Below are 16,721 nucleotides of genomic sequence, written 5' to 3'. Positions count from 1 at the left end.
GAACACATTTACTAATCCAGTTCCAGGCAGAAAACTTTCTGGGGGATTTTTACTGGAAAATCAATAAAAATGATTTTTAAAGAAATTAAAAAGAAAAAAAAAGGAAAACTTTCTGGGGGATTTTCCACTACTAAATTTTTCTTCTGAAAAAAATGTTTCATTCTGAAAAGAATAAGATAAGGAATACACTTAGAAACACTGAATTGTAAAGTTGGAAGGGACTCCAAGGGTCATCTAGTTCAGTTCCCTCCAATTCAGGAATCTCAGCTAGATCATACATAACAGTTGGCCACCCAGCCTCTGATTAAAAGCCTCTGAGGAAGGAGAATCCACGACCCCCCATGGGATCCTGTTCCGCTGGCATACATCTTAAAGACTGATGAATTTATTATGGCAGAATTTTTCATGAATTGCAGTCCACTTCATCATATGTGTGAGGTGTGATCCCTAAGTTACAAGTATATATGTGCATGGTTTGCAGGGAAGATTGGTAAATTAAATTCCAAAGTACCCATTTCTTTAATTGATGGATGTAGCTTTGCATCAATAAATATTCCCTGGGCATTTTGCAAACAAAACAACGCTTTAAAAATACCATGTATAATAATTAAAAACCATCCAAGAAACAAATAAAAAACAGCAAAAAAAGCACACCAGCCAACCCACCCTTTCTGGTGATACAGACAGCATGGCATAGTCCTGATTTAAAACCACAATTAATTAAAAAGCCTAGGGCAGAGGTGAGGAGTCTGTGACCCTACAGGTGTTGCAGGACTACAGCTCCCATCATCCTGGCCATTGGCCATTCTTGCTGGGGCTGATGGGAGTTGTAGTCCAACAACAGCTGGAGGACCATACCCCTGGTCTAGGTGAATAAAAAGGTATTTGCCTGAGTCTAGAAGGACTATAGAGAAGGTGTTAGGCAAGACTTTCTGGGGATACCATTCCCCAGCTAGGAGGCCACTGCTGAGTAAAGGTGGATTTCTGTTCTTGCTTGCTTGCTAACCCCTGCCACTCCCCCCCCCCAGATGTGCCACCCGTGGAGGAGAAAATCCCCAGCCCAGCTCCCTCAGTGGAGGCAGATGTCCAGCCAGAGCTACCCCCGCCGCCCATCTCCCCAGCTCCCTCGCCCAAGGAGGCTCCACCTGTCCCCGAGGAGCCACCTGTTCAGGCATCTCCTGAGCCTGAGGACCCTGAGGACACACGGCCTCTTCACCTTGCCAAGAAGCAGGAGACGGCGGCCATTTGTGGAGAGACGGACGAAGAAGAGGCAGAGAGCGGTGGGGAGGGGATCTTCCGAGAACGCGATGAGTTTGTCATCCGCGTGGAGGACGTCCAGGCCCTCAAGGTGCATTAAGGAGATATTATTATTATTATTATTATTATTATTATTATTATTATTACTACTACTACTATTACTATTATTGATTTTATTGAGAAAATTTTCAGTGAACAAATAATAAAGCGAGGAATAAAGCAAGACAGGAAAAAGTGCTTGAGGTTTTAATACAATATGACATGTTGGTAAATAAGTACTGCTATTACTACAGTCAGTATACAGTTATTAAAGGTAAAGGGACCCCTGACCATTGGGTCCAGTCATGGCCGACTCTGGGGTTGCGGCGCTCATCTCGCTTTATTGGCCGAGGGAGCCGGCGTACAGCTTCCGGGTCATGTGGCCAGCATGACTAAGCCGCCTCTGGCAAACCAGAGCAGCACACGGAAACGCCGTTTACCTTCCCACCGGAGCAGTACCTATTTATCTACTTGCACTTTGATGTGCTTTCGAACTGCTAGGTTGGCAGGAGCAGGGACTTAGCCACGGGAGCTCACCCCGTTGTGGGGATCTGAATCGCCGACCTTCTGATCGGCAAGTCCTAGGCTCGGTGGTTTAATCCACAGCACCACCCGTGTCCCATACAGTTATTAGCAAGTCATAATTTTTATAAATGCATTCCAAATAACATTTTATTTATCCATGCACAATCTGCATTGAAAAGCAAGTCTGTTCCTATGTTGCGGGTGGTGCTGTGGTCTAAACCACTGAACCTCTTGGGCTTGCCGATCACAAGGTTGTTAGTTCTAATCCACCCGACGTGGTGAGCTCCCGTTGCTTTGTCCCAGTGCCTGCCAGCCTAGCAGTTCGAAAGCAGACCAGCTTAGTAGATAAATAGGTACCACCGCAGCGGGAAGGTAAATAGCATTTCCATGTACCAGAAGCTGTTTAGTCATACTGGCCACACAACCCAGAAAAGCTGTCTGCAGACAAACGCTGGCTCCCTTGGCCTGAAAGCGGAGATGAGTGCCGCACCCCATAATCAAATTTGACTGGACTTGACTGTCCGGGCTTCTTTACCTTTACCGTATCTTCTATTCATTGATCAAAGCGGGCCATATTACTATCTTTCTGGGCTTGGAGCAGAAATAAAGCCTTAAAAGCATAGAATGTAAACGACATTTTCAAGTGTTTCACGTATTTCAGTGTCTTGAATTCTTACTGTTGGGTAAGTTTTAGTTTGAGCTTTTTTAAAAAATCATAATAATACTTAAAATCAAAATGTTACATTAGATCTGACACTAGTTTCCCTTCTGAGGGACTAAGTAGGCTTACACAAGTTGGGCTTATAAGCATGTGCTGTAAATCACAAGCAAAGAGGGTTGCTGATGCCCTCAGATTCTGCCTGCAGGCTTTCCATGGGTGTCTGGTCAGCCACTGTGAGAGCAGGATGTTTGACTAAGTGGGCCTTTGGCCTGATCCAGTGGAGCTTCTTATCTGCAGAGTAGTTGCATCACAGCAGCTAGGCTTGTTTGGGGTTCTTTGCATCCCTGGTACCATCACCCCCTTCTCTGCCCTCCTGCAGCTTGCTCTTCAGACTGGGCGGGAACCACCGCCAATCTGGCGGGTTCAGAAAGCTTTGCTCCAGAAGTTCACCCCTGAAATAAAGGATGGGCAGCGACAATTTTGCGCGACCAGCAATGTAAGTGTCCCCATTGCTCGCTCACCATGCAAAAAATGGTACTCTCAGTGAATGTGGGCAAAAGAACTTCAGAGGTGGGAGGTCTACATGAACTTTATGCAATTGTATTTGGCACAATGGCTTGATTTCTGGGTTTTAACCACCAGCGCCTCTACGCTGTGGCAGAATTTTTTCCCCTATTGCTTTTATTTTATTGATTAGCATTGCTGTGTTATAGCATTTCCTGATTAAAAGTTTTGATGCAACCCTACTCTGGTATTACTTTTAGCAACAAAGAGTGGATAATAAATATTTAAATAAATAAAGTTGTTGTTGTTGTTAATTGTCTGCCCTTCACATTAAGTTTCCAGGGCAGGTGACGACATTAAAACACAATACTAAAACCTAAAACTGGTGAGGGGCGGACAATTAACAACAACAAGCAACTTCCCTCAACCCCCCCCCCCCCCGATTTTATTAAAGTAATAAATAGTAAAGTAAATCCACTTGAACTGACTGATATTGTGGGCGAAGGATTGGGTTTTTCTGCTGTGTATCAACTCATTATTCCTGGAGGTGGGAAGGAGCTGTGTTGCAGACATTCTCTCCCCGCCACCCCCATTTCGATATTCAATTCCTTCCTTCCCTGTCCCCCCTCAGTATCTGGGCTATTTTGGCGATGCCAAGAACCGGTACCAGCGCCTCTACGTTAAGTTCTTGGAGAACATCAACAAGAAGGATTACGTCCGCGTCTGCTCCAAGAAGCCTTGGCACCGGCCCCTGCAAGCTGTCAGGTAAAGGAGCAGGAAGGGGGGGTGTCTCCCATATGAGAGGCCAATTCCACTCACAGAGAAGCACCAAAAAGCATTTGAGCCACTTCCTCATGTTAATTTATTCCAGTTTGTGAAGTGCCCCTTTTCCAGAATTGTGAGTTCGATGGCTGAAAATCACACCTCGCCACAAAAAAACCCCTTCCCTGTATTAAACTGTTCAGGTGACATGCCTGGGGTAGATTTTTCCTCAGATCCTTTACCTCCCCCTCCGCTGCCACCCTCTATTTCTACAGTTATTTTACCTGACACGCGGGAGAGTATTTAGCTCCTCACCTGAAGGAGCAAAGAGCCCAACCTCTTTGTTTTCTCACCTGCCTAGTCATGAAACTGACTCCGTACCACGCCTCTTCCACCTGTCAAAGGAATGAGCTATTCCAGGCATAGGCAAACTCAGCCCTCCAAATATTTTTTGAGATTACAATTCCCATCATCCCTGACCACTGGTCCTGTTAGCTAGGGATGATGGGAGCTGTAGTCCCAAAACATCTGGAGGGCCGAGTTTGCCTATGCCTGGGGTATACCATGACTGCCCTCCTCACTAGCCTATGTTTTTCTGTGCCACGGCCTGTTCTCCTCTTGACTCCAGCTTGAACTGTGAATTGGATGGTAGCAAACACTCCTTTTTTTCACAGAATTAACAGTATATTAATACTCTCAGCTCCCCAGCCCTCCATCGCCCCACTTCTCCTTTTCCCCTTAAAGCCTCCCTTGCACCCCAACACACACACACACACACACACACACACACACACACACACGCCTCAGCAAACCTGTCTCCTGAGGCAGAGCCTGTATTTGGATCTCATGGTTATGTCTGTCCTGCTGCAGGAGACAGAGCCAGCCCAAGGCGTCTGGCCCCAAGACCCCGGTACTGCCCAAAGTTGAGAAGCCGGAGAAGCTGGAAGTCCCGGAGAAGGCCGAGAAGCCTGAGAAGCCCGAGAAGCCCCCCAAGGCCGAAAAAGCGGACAAAGCCGAGAAGCCCCCCAAGGCTGAGAAAGCGCCGAAGCTGGAAAAGCCCCCCAAGGTCGAGAAGTCTGAAAAGCCCCCCAAGGCGGAAAAAGTGGCCAAAGTAGAAAAGCCCCCCAAGGCGGAGAAAACTGACCCCCCTGTTCCCGTCCCCACAAAAGCTTCCCCAGCCAGCGGAGCGTCGAAACCCAAGCCTAAGCCAGCCAAGGTGAAGGCTGAGCCCCCTCCCAAGAAGAGGAAAAAATGGCTTGCTGAGGCAGCGTCCTCCTCTGACTCAGATTCCAGCCCTGACCAGCAGAGCGAGGAGGGTGAGTAGACTGATGGTACCAGAAGATGAGGCGGTCCTTGAAGTGAGTTGCGGGCCCACGGGAAGTTTTTGAGGGGAGAAACTGTCCGTGGTAGAGTTGAAGAGAGAGCCTTTTGACGTGAAAGCTCAGGGAGAGAGAGAGAGAGAGAGAGAAATTCATGAGGGATTGCTCAGTCGGTTAGAGTGTGGTGCTGATAACACCAAGGTTGCAAGTTCGATTCCCAGAAGGATAAACTGCATATTCCTCCATTGCAAGGGGTTGGACTAGATCAGTGTTTCCCAACCTTGGTTCTCCAGCTGTTTTTCGACTACAGTTCCCATCATCCCTGACCACTGGTCTTGCTAGCTAGGGATGATGGGAGTTGTAGTCCAAAAATCAGCTGGAAACACTGGACTAGATGGTCCTCAGGGTCCCTTCCAGCCAATTTCTATTGTTTGTTTGTTTACTTACTTACTTACTTACTTACCGTATATACTTGAGTATAAGCCGACTTTTTCAGCACATTTTTTATGCTGAAAAAGCCCCCCTGGGCTTATAGTCGAGTGAGGGTCCTTTCGGGCTGCTCCTTCCTCCGCCGCCGCCTTTGCCACTGTTGGTGGCGGCAGAGGAACGAACAGCCTGAAAGCAGCCCTTTCAGGCTGATCGTTCTTCCTCTGCTGCTACCGCCACCAGCCTCTGCCTCTTGGCAGCACCCTAGGTAGGCAGGGGGACAGGAGGGGCTGGGGGGAAGAGAAGTCCCCTCTGCCGTGTGTGCATGCGTACACATGCACTCCGGCCCACCAGGAGGTTTGTGGTGTGGTGAATTGGCTTATACTCGGGTCAATACGTTTTCCCAGTTTTTTGTGGTATAATTAGGTGCCTCAGCTTATATTAGGGTCGGCTTATACAGTGGTACCTCGGGTTAAGTTCTCCGGAAATTCGTTCCGGAGGTCCGTTCTTAACCTGAAACTGTTCTTAACTTGAAGCACCACTTTAGCTAATGGGGCCGCCTGCTGCCGCCGGAGCACGATTTCTGTTCTCATCCTGAAGCAAAGTTCTTAACCCGAGGTACTATTTCTGGGTTAGCGGAGTCTGTAACCTGAAGCGTATGTAACCTGAAGCGTATGTAACCCGAGGTACCACTGTACTTTAGTATATATGGTACTTACTTATTTACTTGCAGCCACTTACTTACTTAGCACTTCAGTTTCTAAGCAGTGTACAATGAGTTTTCAAATAGATACAAAGGATAGAATCTTAGGAACATCTCCCTTCTTTATTACATTTATATGCCGCCTTTTCCTTCCAAGGATCAAAAAGTGGTGTACATGGTTTTCCTTCTCCCCATTTCATCCTCACAACAACCCTGTAGGGTAGGGTAGGCTAAGCGATGGTGACTGGCCCCAAGCTTCACTGCTGAGTGGGAATTTGAACTCCAGCCTCCCAGGTCATAGTCCCAACACTCTAACCATTACACCACACACTGGCTCCAGAGTATTATCTACACTAACTGGTGGCAGCTCTGCACGGTTTCATGCTGGGGACATTCCCCAACCCTACCTGGAGATGTCAGGCATTGAATCTGGGACCTGCTGCATGCAAGGCAGATGCTGTATCACTGAGCGGCTCTTCTCCATAGTTAAAATCTTAGCAGTTTAAATCAGCCATAAAATCAGAAGAGTGCACGTTAAGAGACTTGCTGAGATAAAAGTCGTCGCCAGGCGCCTGGAGGTTTGGCAGGGAAGGGCCCACAGTACTGAATACCAGGGGAGCACAACTAACCACAACTCTCTCAATGACCTTGGTGATCAAGCAGGGAGATTGGGCACTGAGCAGTCCTTGAGTTCTCCCTGGATCCAAGTTAAGGGCCTTGTAAACAACGTGCGACGAAACTGCAACGGCGGAGCAGGTTTAGAGCAGGTGCAAGGAACCTTTTGCCGTCTGAAGGCTGCTGAACTACACCTCCCACAAGCCCTTGACCTTGCTTGCTGCGGCTGATGGGAGCTGTAGTCCAATGGTGTCTGAAGAGCTAAAGGTTTAGAGAGCCACACATTGTGTGTGTTGGTGTCTTCCTAGTGACCCTGAAGCCAGACTGAGGGAGATTCTTATAAAGACCTAGATGGTGAGGAGGGAGGAGTAAAAGAAGGAATTCCCCTGTCCCTAAATGGACTTGCCCAGAAAAAAACCACTTTAAAATACTGTTATAAATAAATGAATATGAAAAGTAATATCTGAAGAGCCAGGTTGGGGGACAATTCCGCTGCAGTCAGAATGATAGCTGGACTGTGTTCCCTCGTCTGTTATTTTATTTGTAACGTTTTCCTGCGCTTTCATCGTGTGTCGTTTTTGTGTCAGCCGCCTCAGAACGTTTTTAGGAAAGCCCGGGATGTTAGTGCCTTAAATAAATGCTAAGCTAACGCTCCTTCTCCTATCTAGAGCGTGTGCCGACGGGCCGTATTCTGAACACGCGAGCCATGAAGGAGATGTACCGCAGCTACGTGGAAATGCTGGTCAGCACTGCCCTCGACCCGGACATGATCCAAGCTCTTGAGGATACAAACGGTGCGCATTCGTGAATGGTGGTATATTGATTGGCCCTGTGGGTCAGTCACCTGCCCCCACAAATGGCAGAGTTTATTTGCTCAAAATTGGCCAGGCCTTGGGAGACCTCTGGAGCCCTGTGCTTCCTCCTTTCTTTCTTTCTCTGCCAGCAGGGCTGGGCTGCTCATCTCTGTTATGTCATTGTTGGCCTCTTGGAGGTCCAGAGGCTTTTGCTCCCTGTAGAGATGCTTGCTTGGAAAACTCTGAAGCTGCCTGAATGATAGGCGTTCCTTTTCTTTGTTGCTATACTAAGGGCTGTAAGTTTGCTCTTCTTTCAACATTAAATGCTTTATGGCAGGGGTTACCAAATGGTGGTCTTGCCTTTAGCTTCATTCAGGAGGCCTGCAGCACCTTATACCTAGGTTGTAGGTTCAACAACGGAATGTCAAGGCACACTTTTTTATATATATAAAAAGAATGCGAAGCTGAAAATGAATGAACTGCAGCTAAAAGATTATGTTCATTTTTCATATGGTCTAGTCCTTCCCCTGCCTACCCCCCTAATATTCTTAAAGGTCTCTCCTCCAGTCTCCAGAGAGTAGCTGGAAGTGGAGCAGCAGAAAAAGGTCCTTCTTTCCTTCCACTCTGCAGTTTTAATCTGAAATCGTAGGCGCAGTACTGTGCCCAGAACTCAGAAACTGCTCACGCTAATGAAATTCCCTGATGCAAAATGTGCCTAGAGCAATGGGAGTTTCGAACACTACCTGTGGCCTGTCTGTGAAGAATGCAGACTGCAGTACAGCAAAATAGAGTGTAAGAAATTAAAAGGCCAATAAGAATACCATTAAGAATTGCAATTGCTACAACGGGCGTGTGTGTGTGTGTGTGTGTGTGTGTGTGTGTGTGTGTAAATCATTAAGTGGTCCTTCAAGTCCACCAGCAATTTTCAAGTGATCTGTGAGGTGGCGGGTGGGTGGGTGGGTGGGTGGAGTTTGGAAGCCACTGTTTTAAGGCCTAGGCCAGCTACTTAGCTGATACCTTCGTGGGTTGTTGTTGTTTTAATAGGTTTACTGTTGTAGAATTGACTCAAGAACCTCCACATCTCATGGGCTGCCTTGGTGTTGGATTGCAGTGAAGTTACTGTTTATAAACAAACAAACAATAAGCCTTTTTTTGTAAATAACTAATAACAAGTAAAAAATGATTTTAAAACACTGCATAAAGATGCCAGATTTCACACTGCGCAGCAGCCTTGTAAACAAGCCCACAAAATGTACTAGTCCACGTAAAATGTTTTACTAGCCTGCTAAGGGCTTCCTGAGAAGGGGACTGGGGGCTCTGTTCATCCTCCAGCACCTCTGCATTTTTATGCAGGAGGAAGGTGGCTGTTAGTATTTGTGATGTAGTGTCATTGGGAATGTATTTCACAAAGAATAGATGGTACTGTCATTGGGAATGTATTTCACAGAGAATAGTTGGTGCTAGAGAAAGGAGGTGGCAGTTGGAAACTGGCAGTTGGGGTTTGGTTGGTCACTCTGCTAGTCCTCTCTTGACTGTGAGGGTGAGCGGTGTTGGGATTTCATGCAGACGCTGTCTTGAGGAGTTTGTAAATCATACTGACAGTGGCTCCCCTCCTTTGCCGGCCTTCTTCCACCACCGTCATCATCATCAGATACTTGTTTGCATGCCACTTTCCCACCAAATTCTGCCTGAACAAATTAGCATGACCACTCAAAATGCAGAAATTGCTCCGTTTGGTAGGCGCAGAGGCAGGACAGAGAGATCCACTCCTCGTCTACCAGCTCACTCCCTCACATTAAATTTCCATGTCGCCTCTGGCTACCAGGCCTGTGCTTCAATCCAAAGCTGTTGCACAGTTTAATCACAGCTTTGACCTCTTGCAGGTTAAAGCCTTATGCTTCTCTGAGGCTGGAAATGAGAGATATGTTGCCACAGCTTCTCAGAGAAATCAAAACACTAAATACCAGAACACAAGAAGAGACAGTTGAAAAGGGTTGGCGTTTTCCTTAAAGTGAAATGATTCTCTTATTAATGTGTAGCACAAGCAGCTCCTTTCAAGGAATTCAGATCCTGCCCAGGAGTTCTCGCACCATCAGAAAGCAAATGCGGCATTTTAAATATTTTCCTGTGACTTCCCCTTCTCCGCAGAATTCTGGCTGCAGAAAATTGGATCCCCTTAGTGCAAAATGCTAGACATTTCTGGCTTTAGTCACAGGTTTGTTTGTGTTCGATACTTGTTAAGGGCCTAGAAAAATTACTTAGTGAAAACTACAGTAACATTTTAAAATATACCAGTGTAGAGATAGATAATTTATTACAGTCGGAGACCAGCTTATATAACACACTTGGGGATACAGTCACAGAAGGAAAACAAACAATTAAAACAATGTACAACAATAAATTTAAAATTTATAAATGCGATAAGCATATAGACACTTAAAACTTTAAGATAAACTACTGCAGGGAGCTGACCCAGAGTCATCCATGGAACCGAGTTTGGGGATTTTCTTAACGAACTAGCTTGAGTCAGGAGATGGTCTGCGCCTACAGAATCTGGCAACCAACAGGGTCGTCTTCTGATCTTTACCTAACAGGAAAAGGTCAAATTTTTGCTTTTCCGGGAGGTCAGCGAGCCTCACCATTTGGGGATCAATGGTCTTACTATGTGCCTCTTCATAAAAGGGACATCTAAAGTACAAGTGCTCTGGGCTTCCTATCTCCCCCAATGAACAGGCGCAAAGTCTCTGAGCGTATGGAACTTTTTTAAAGGTTCCTTCCAGGGCCGGCGAGGGCAGAGCCGAGTTCTGGCGGGTGTAAAGGCCCTTCTTGCATTTTTTACCAGTGTATGATAAGAGCCCACAATAAATTTGAAATCCAAGCCACTACCTCCCCATCCTGATTTACAAAGCTGCAACCAAATTAAAATATAAATTGGCCTTTGCCAAGCATGTCCTGGCTGGGGCTGATGTGAGTTGTAGTCACCATCTTTGGGCAAAGGGTCATATAAATCATAGGAGTTAAAAACGTGACCTAAGAGCAGCGAGGAAAACTACAAGAGCTACGCATTGAGATGATTCATTTGCTTTAAGGAAACACCAACCAAAACATGGTTTTTAAAGCCCTGGGAGGTTAGAAAAGTCTTGGATGCTGGAAAGAACACAGTGTGGGTGTCAGGCAAGCTTCCGCAAGGAGTGCTCCATAACTGGGGGCCAAAACTGACCAATGAAATACCCACCAAGGACACTGTGTGTGATGCTTAAAATCTCTTTTGTCAATCCTCCCCCAGATGAACTTTATCTTCCGCCCATGCGAAAGATTGATGGAATATTGAACGATCACAAGAAAAAGGTGCTGAAGAGAGTATCTCTTAATCCGTCGCTACAGGTATGGAAATGGGGCAAGTGGAAAATGTTTAACTCCCCACACCCTGCCTGAGATAGCCTTATGTAGAAATGCCTATTTTAGATATGTAGTTTTCTCTATTGCTAAGGCCTGTCTTGGATACTTCCTTCCAATTTACCTTCACAACAACCATGAGAGAGTGAAGGCCGGAAGATTTGTCGTGCCACCATGGCTTAGGTGAGGGTTCCCCAAATTTCTGAGTTCATCAGTGCCATTGAGGAGCTTATAAAGTTGTCATTGACCCCTTAGGAGTGCAAACGAAGTAAAGTCAGGGAATATCTGTGTATAATCAGCATTTGTTAATCCTCAATCAGCATTACTAAGCTTCATAAAAATTTAAAATAAAGAAATAAAACGTGAAAATAACGACACCAGACTTTTCATTTAGCAACATGGCCTGAAATACTTTTATGTTATATTGGTATCTTACTCGATACAGAGGCTCATAGTTCCTAATTACATTTTTAGCACTATACCACATAAACTACCTCTAGCCCTTTTTGACACAGGAGGTCAGTCTGACAGCCACAGGTTAGGTGAAATCTGCTGTCTCACAGTGAATATTTTTGTCCGTCATCCAGGAGGCTCTCCACACGTTCCCCCAACTCCACACCGAGACGTGCGACACCACAGTCAAGTTGCGCCTAGGGGGCGAACCTTACAACCGCAAAACACTCAACAAACTCAAGAAGAATGTATCCAAACAGCAGGTAGGTGGGAGCCAAGATGGAATCAAGGACCTGCAGCAAACTGAACAACACTGAGTACGGTTCTAGATGCTGTTTTTTTGAGTGGGAGAGAGAGTCCCTCTCTTCCTGTTTCATCCTCTCAGCCCTGTGAGGTAGACTCAAGGTCACCCAGCGACAGCTTCATAGCTGAACGAGGAAGTGAACCTGGCTTTCCCCACTCCTAGTCTGAATCTCTACCAACTGCAGCATATTGGCCACGTTTGCGTGCCATGGTAAAATGTAAACCATAGCTTACTGTGCCCGAATGAATCACTCTGCTCCTCCCAGCTTGCAGGAGGCAAACTACGACTACTGGCTTAACGTTAGGCCCAAACCAGGGAACGTGGTTCATGTCACTCCTAGCAAATCACAAGTAGTACGTAAGGAGCAAACCTAGGCTACAAATTGTGGTTTGTTGGGAGTGGAACAAGTCATTATCCCTGGTTCAGACAAAACATTAAGCCAGGGGGTTGTGGTCTGTTTCCTCTAGAATAATAGAATTAGAATTAATAATAGAATTAGATTAATTGTAATAGAATTATAACTTCCAAGAAAAGTTTTAACAGTTCAAATATTTATCCAAGAGAAGAGAATATTGACGCTGTTTAAAGCCATGCCATGGTCTCTGTCTGCCTCTCCTTCTCTTTATTTCCCTCCCCAGCTCTCTTGCTCTCCTGTTACTTGGGTATGGTAGTTCTGTTATGTAGAGTGCTAGGGATGTCTAATGAAGATTTTTCAGCACCCTCCCAAAAACGCAGTTGCCCAGTGCTTGGAGTGCAATCTCACATCAGTCGCTCTTCCTTCCTGTGTCTGAAAGCATGGACAGAAAACTCTGAATGGAAACCGTGCAGTGGCTTATGCAAGAGACAAAAGAGGGAAACCAGGAAGTGCAGAAGCACAATCCCTAAAGGCCCTAAATGGAATTGAGGGGAGGGAGATAAAACCTCCCATTTTAGCAAATGAGAGGGCCCTACGCTCCCATCAGTGAACAAAATGGAAATGGAGAGTGTTGACTTTTCTTTCTCACTTAATCAAGAAAGCCAGTTGGGCAAGGAGTGCCCCAAAAGAGGTTCTGTGCCCGGACAGTGCACACTCTGGAACGCCAACTTAACATTTTAACAGAACTTTTTATGTCGCCCATCTCCCAAAGGAGGCCTTTGTTTTATACAAGCGGGTCAGGTCTGTAGTGGAGCACAGAGGTGTGAAGTACAAAGTCCATCCCAAAGACCTGTTGTTATTTCTTCACCCCACTCCGGCGGTGCACAGCTCAGCAAAGCTGACAGTGTGATGGCTTGCCTTCCATCAGCAATTCCACCACGATGGCTTTTTAAACCATCAGCATGCAAGTCTTCAGCTACCCAGGCTACAGGAGACTCCCTTCTTCTAACCAGCAAGCAGTGATGATGGTGGGATCTCTAGTTCCTCATGCCTTTGTGCCGTAAAAATTCAGAGCATGGCATGCATCTCAGTCTAGGGATGGACAAAAGGGCTAAGTCTGTTTTCCTCTGTACCTGCATGTGCACAAAAGTGAGTGCACCGTTCTGGTTCAGTGTACATATTTTAGGGGAAATTCTGCAGCCATTTCTCCCCTGCGTAATGTACCCAGGGGAGCTCACTCCAAACTAAGGAGCAGACAAAACCCTCCCTCTTCATACCACTCTTTTTCTTGGATGCAACCAGACTGTGTTAACAAAATTAATAGCATCCACATCCTGTGCTGCAGTGCTTGTATTTGGAAGAAAAGAGGCATGAAAATTTCTAAAATATGCTATTTTGATTACACACCAGGAACCCACAGTGTGTTAAAACATAATTATATTTTTATTTTGGAAATGAGAACCGTTGAGCACTGCATCTTCAAACCACAGAACTCTAAGGAATTTATCATTTAGTCTGTATCTCTTATTTCCGGCTCTGAGGAATTAAAACATCCTCAAGGGAGCATATGTTCAGAACTCACCACTTTCAGTTTTGAAAAATAAATAAGGGGTTTTTGCAAACTTGAATATAGTTCTTCCTCACCGTTCTCGTTCTTGGTTTCGGCCACAAGAATGTCTTTTGGGTCTCTTGCTGCTGTTGTCGTTTTCTGCTCTTTGCTGCCTGCAAAAGTAGTATGATCATAAGAACCTAAAAAAGGCTGCCTGATCAGTCCTGTTCTCACCATCACCAACCAGAAGTCTGTGGGAAAGCTCTCATTTTTTTTCTTTATTCTTTTTTGCATGGGAAGCATGCAGTCTTAAGAAAAATGGGCAAAGGAAGGAAAAGAAGGTGAAATTCAATGAAGCAACAGCAGCTGTCAAGGATAAGAGAGGGTTAAGAAGTTCAGAACAGGCCTTGTGGGAGGGAAGGTGTTCTGGAAGGGTGGTGGGCGGCTCGGCATAGAGACAAGAAGGCCGTTTCCATCGTAGGGAGGGAGCAACAAGATCGCAGAAGAGGGGAAGAAGGCAGCCTTGGAGCAGATTATGATCTTCTGGTGTGTGCCAGGAGAGGGGAATAAAGGGCGGTGAGTTAGGAAGCATGGGCCTGATGGACACATGGAAGAGGATAAGCTGGATTGCACCACTTCAGATGGCAGGCAGAGATCATATTGTTGGAATATTTCCCTTCATAAGAAAATTCCATGCAGGTAAAAGAACTAATTAGGGAAACAGGATTCTAGTTCACCCCTACTGCCTTTCCACTTACAGGGAATTGTTTCATTTTGGAAAAGTTGGGAGGGGTTTGAATATTATTATCAGTTAAATTCATTAATCTCTTCTTATGAAGCATCTCAAGGCAATTTCACAGTACAATGAAAATATGTATAAAGCAATTGCATATGTAAGAACTGTTGCCCCAATTGCATAAATAGAAGCAGTTTGAAATCCAGTACAGATACAAACTGAAGTAAAAAAACAACTGCTTGAAAGTTTTGTTGAAAGAGGAAAGTCCTCAGCAGATGCTTCCCAATAAGTAACAGGAGATAGTTCCAAAGGAAATTTGATGTCACCCCCCACTCCAGTCTGAAACATCCTATGAAACCACCTTTGAGTTCTGCTATTTAAATCCCTTGTCATTCTACTCATTTCAGGCCTCTGTCAGGGTTAGGGAGGTGGAGAATCTTGAATATTGACTATCTGTAAGCTAAGGCAGCTATCACCAGCCTTTTTGGACCAGTAGGCACATTCCTAATCTTGTGTGATTGCTGTGGGTGCCAGTCACAAAACGGCTGCCATGGAGTATTGCAACATGGCTGCCAAGGGGTGTGTGACATAACACAATATTGTCACCGCTGCTGTTTCCCACCCCTAGTGGGGAGTCAGCCATGTCCTGGTAGGCCTGATTGTGGAGGTACAGCTGTTAAAGGCACAAAACCTTAAAACAAAGCCTAGACTGCTATCCAGCACCTGCTTACCTGGCAGTAAAGGTAAAGGGACCCCTGACCATTAGGTTCAGTCGTGGCTGACTCTGGAGTTGCAGCGCTCATCTCACTTTATTGGCCGAGGGAGCCAGCGTACAGCATGTGGCCAGCATGACTAAGCTGCTTTTGGCGAACCAGAGCAGCGTACGTAAACGCCGTTTACCTTCCCGCCAGAGTGGTACCTATTTATCTACTTGCACTTTGAGGTGCTTTCGAACTGCTAGGTTGGCAGGAGCAGGGACCGAGCAACGGGAGCTCACCCCATGGCAGGGATTCAAACCACTGACCTTCTGATTGGCAAGCCCTAGGCTCTGTGGTTTAACCCACAGCGCCACCAGCACCCCTTACCTGGCAGTAAGCTGCATTAAAAACAGAGAGACTTACTTATGAAGTACACCTGTGTGCCCTTGTATTGTAAGTTAACCATACAAGGAATTTTTAAGGAGTACCTGCACAGCAGGAGACACACCTGAGCCACTCTGTCAATATTTCACGTTTTGCATTTGCCATTTTTTTTCTTTTTTGCATGGGAAGCATGCAGTCTTAAGAAAAATGTGCAACAGTAGGAAAAGAAGGTGAAATTCAATGAAGCAACAGCAGCTGTCAAGGATAAGAGAGGGTTAAGAAGTTCAGAACAGGCCTTGTGGGAGGGAAGGTGTTCTGGAAGGGTGGTGGGCGGCTCGGCATAGAGACAAGAAGGCCGTTTCCATCGTAGGGAGGGAGCAACAAGATCGCAGAAGAGGGGAAGAAGTCAGCCTTGGAGCAGATTATGATCTGTGGTGTGTGCCAGGAGAGGGGAATTTAAAGGGAGATGGGATTCTTTAATAGCTGCACTTACGGTTAAGTAGTATTTTCAGAAAACAACTTCTAGGGAATGCATGATCTCAGACGAACCCACCACAGGAAAGATGTATCCTGGTTGCTAGGTAAAAAGAAAGGGCTACTAGTAAGGACTACTAGAAAATAGGAGAGAAGCAAGAAAATTGCACTTAAAGGTGGGGAGGGAGGGTGGCAGGGCGGGAATAGAAGCTCTTTAGGACCCCAGGAATTCCTCTTGCCTGTCGTCCAAGCTGCTCAGTTATCAATCACAGCTCTTAACTTCATTCATTGGCTAATGACTCTGAAAGGCAGGCTGGCTAATTTCACATAAACTGATTAGGGTACTTGCACATTTAAAAAACACACAAAGTTATTATATTGAGATGTACAGGACTCGATGGATTGTTCGAACGAAAGACTTTGTTCCGATATGCAAGACTAGATGCCAGGCCAAGACCAGCCAGCCCCTATAGAAGGAAGAAGCTTGGCCAAAGAACATAAAGAAAAAAATATAGAAGAAGATTGGCAAAATAAATTACTGAACTATGCAGGACAAATTACTACAAAAAAGGGCAATTGTTCAATGCATATTTTTTAAGCTTTGTGTACAGATTTTTACATCAGTGTAACTTTTAAAAGTCACTTGTAATAAGATGAAGAGGGTTTTAAAATTGGATTGTTAAGTATATAAGGTTTTATGGTCTTGCTTAAACAAGTATATTATAATGGAACCAAGAGGGGAAGTGGAGGGAAGTCGACTGAAAATT

The 16,721-nt window shown here is 45.6% G+C and overlaps 1 protein-coding gene across 1 annotated transcript in view; it reads left to right on the top strand.

Annotated features, from left to right (window-relative positions):
- PRR12 (proline rich 12) overlaps positions 1-16,721 on the top strand; it is a 46,072-nt gene that overhangs the window by 23,404 nt on the left and 5,947 nt on the right. The window contains exons 6-12 of the mRNA XM_081837551.1: positions 1,029-1,348; positions 2,862-2,978; positions 3,618-3,751; positions 4,619-5,064; positions 7,480-7,605; positions 10,892-10,989; positions 11,589-11,717. Coding sequence (XP_081693677.1) covers positions 1,029-1,348; positions 2,862-2,978; positions 3,618-3,751; positions 4,619-5,064; positions 7,480-7,605; positions 10,892-10,989; positions 11,589-11,717 — 1,370 coding nt within the window. The remainder of the gene's footprint in view (positions 1-1,028; positions 1,349-2,861; positions 2,979-3,617; positions 3,752-4,618; positions 5,065-7,479; positions 7,606-10,891; positions 10,990-11,588; positions 11,718-16,721) is intronic.

Source organism: Podarcis erhardii (assembly GCF_964252035.2).
Source record: "Podarcis erhardii genome assembly, chromosome: 13".
NCBI lineage: Eukaryota > Metazoa > Chordata > Lepidosauria > Squamata > Lacertidae > Podarcis > Podarcis erhardii.
This window is presented reverse-complemented; position numbering and strand designations above follow the sequence as displayed.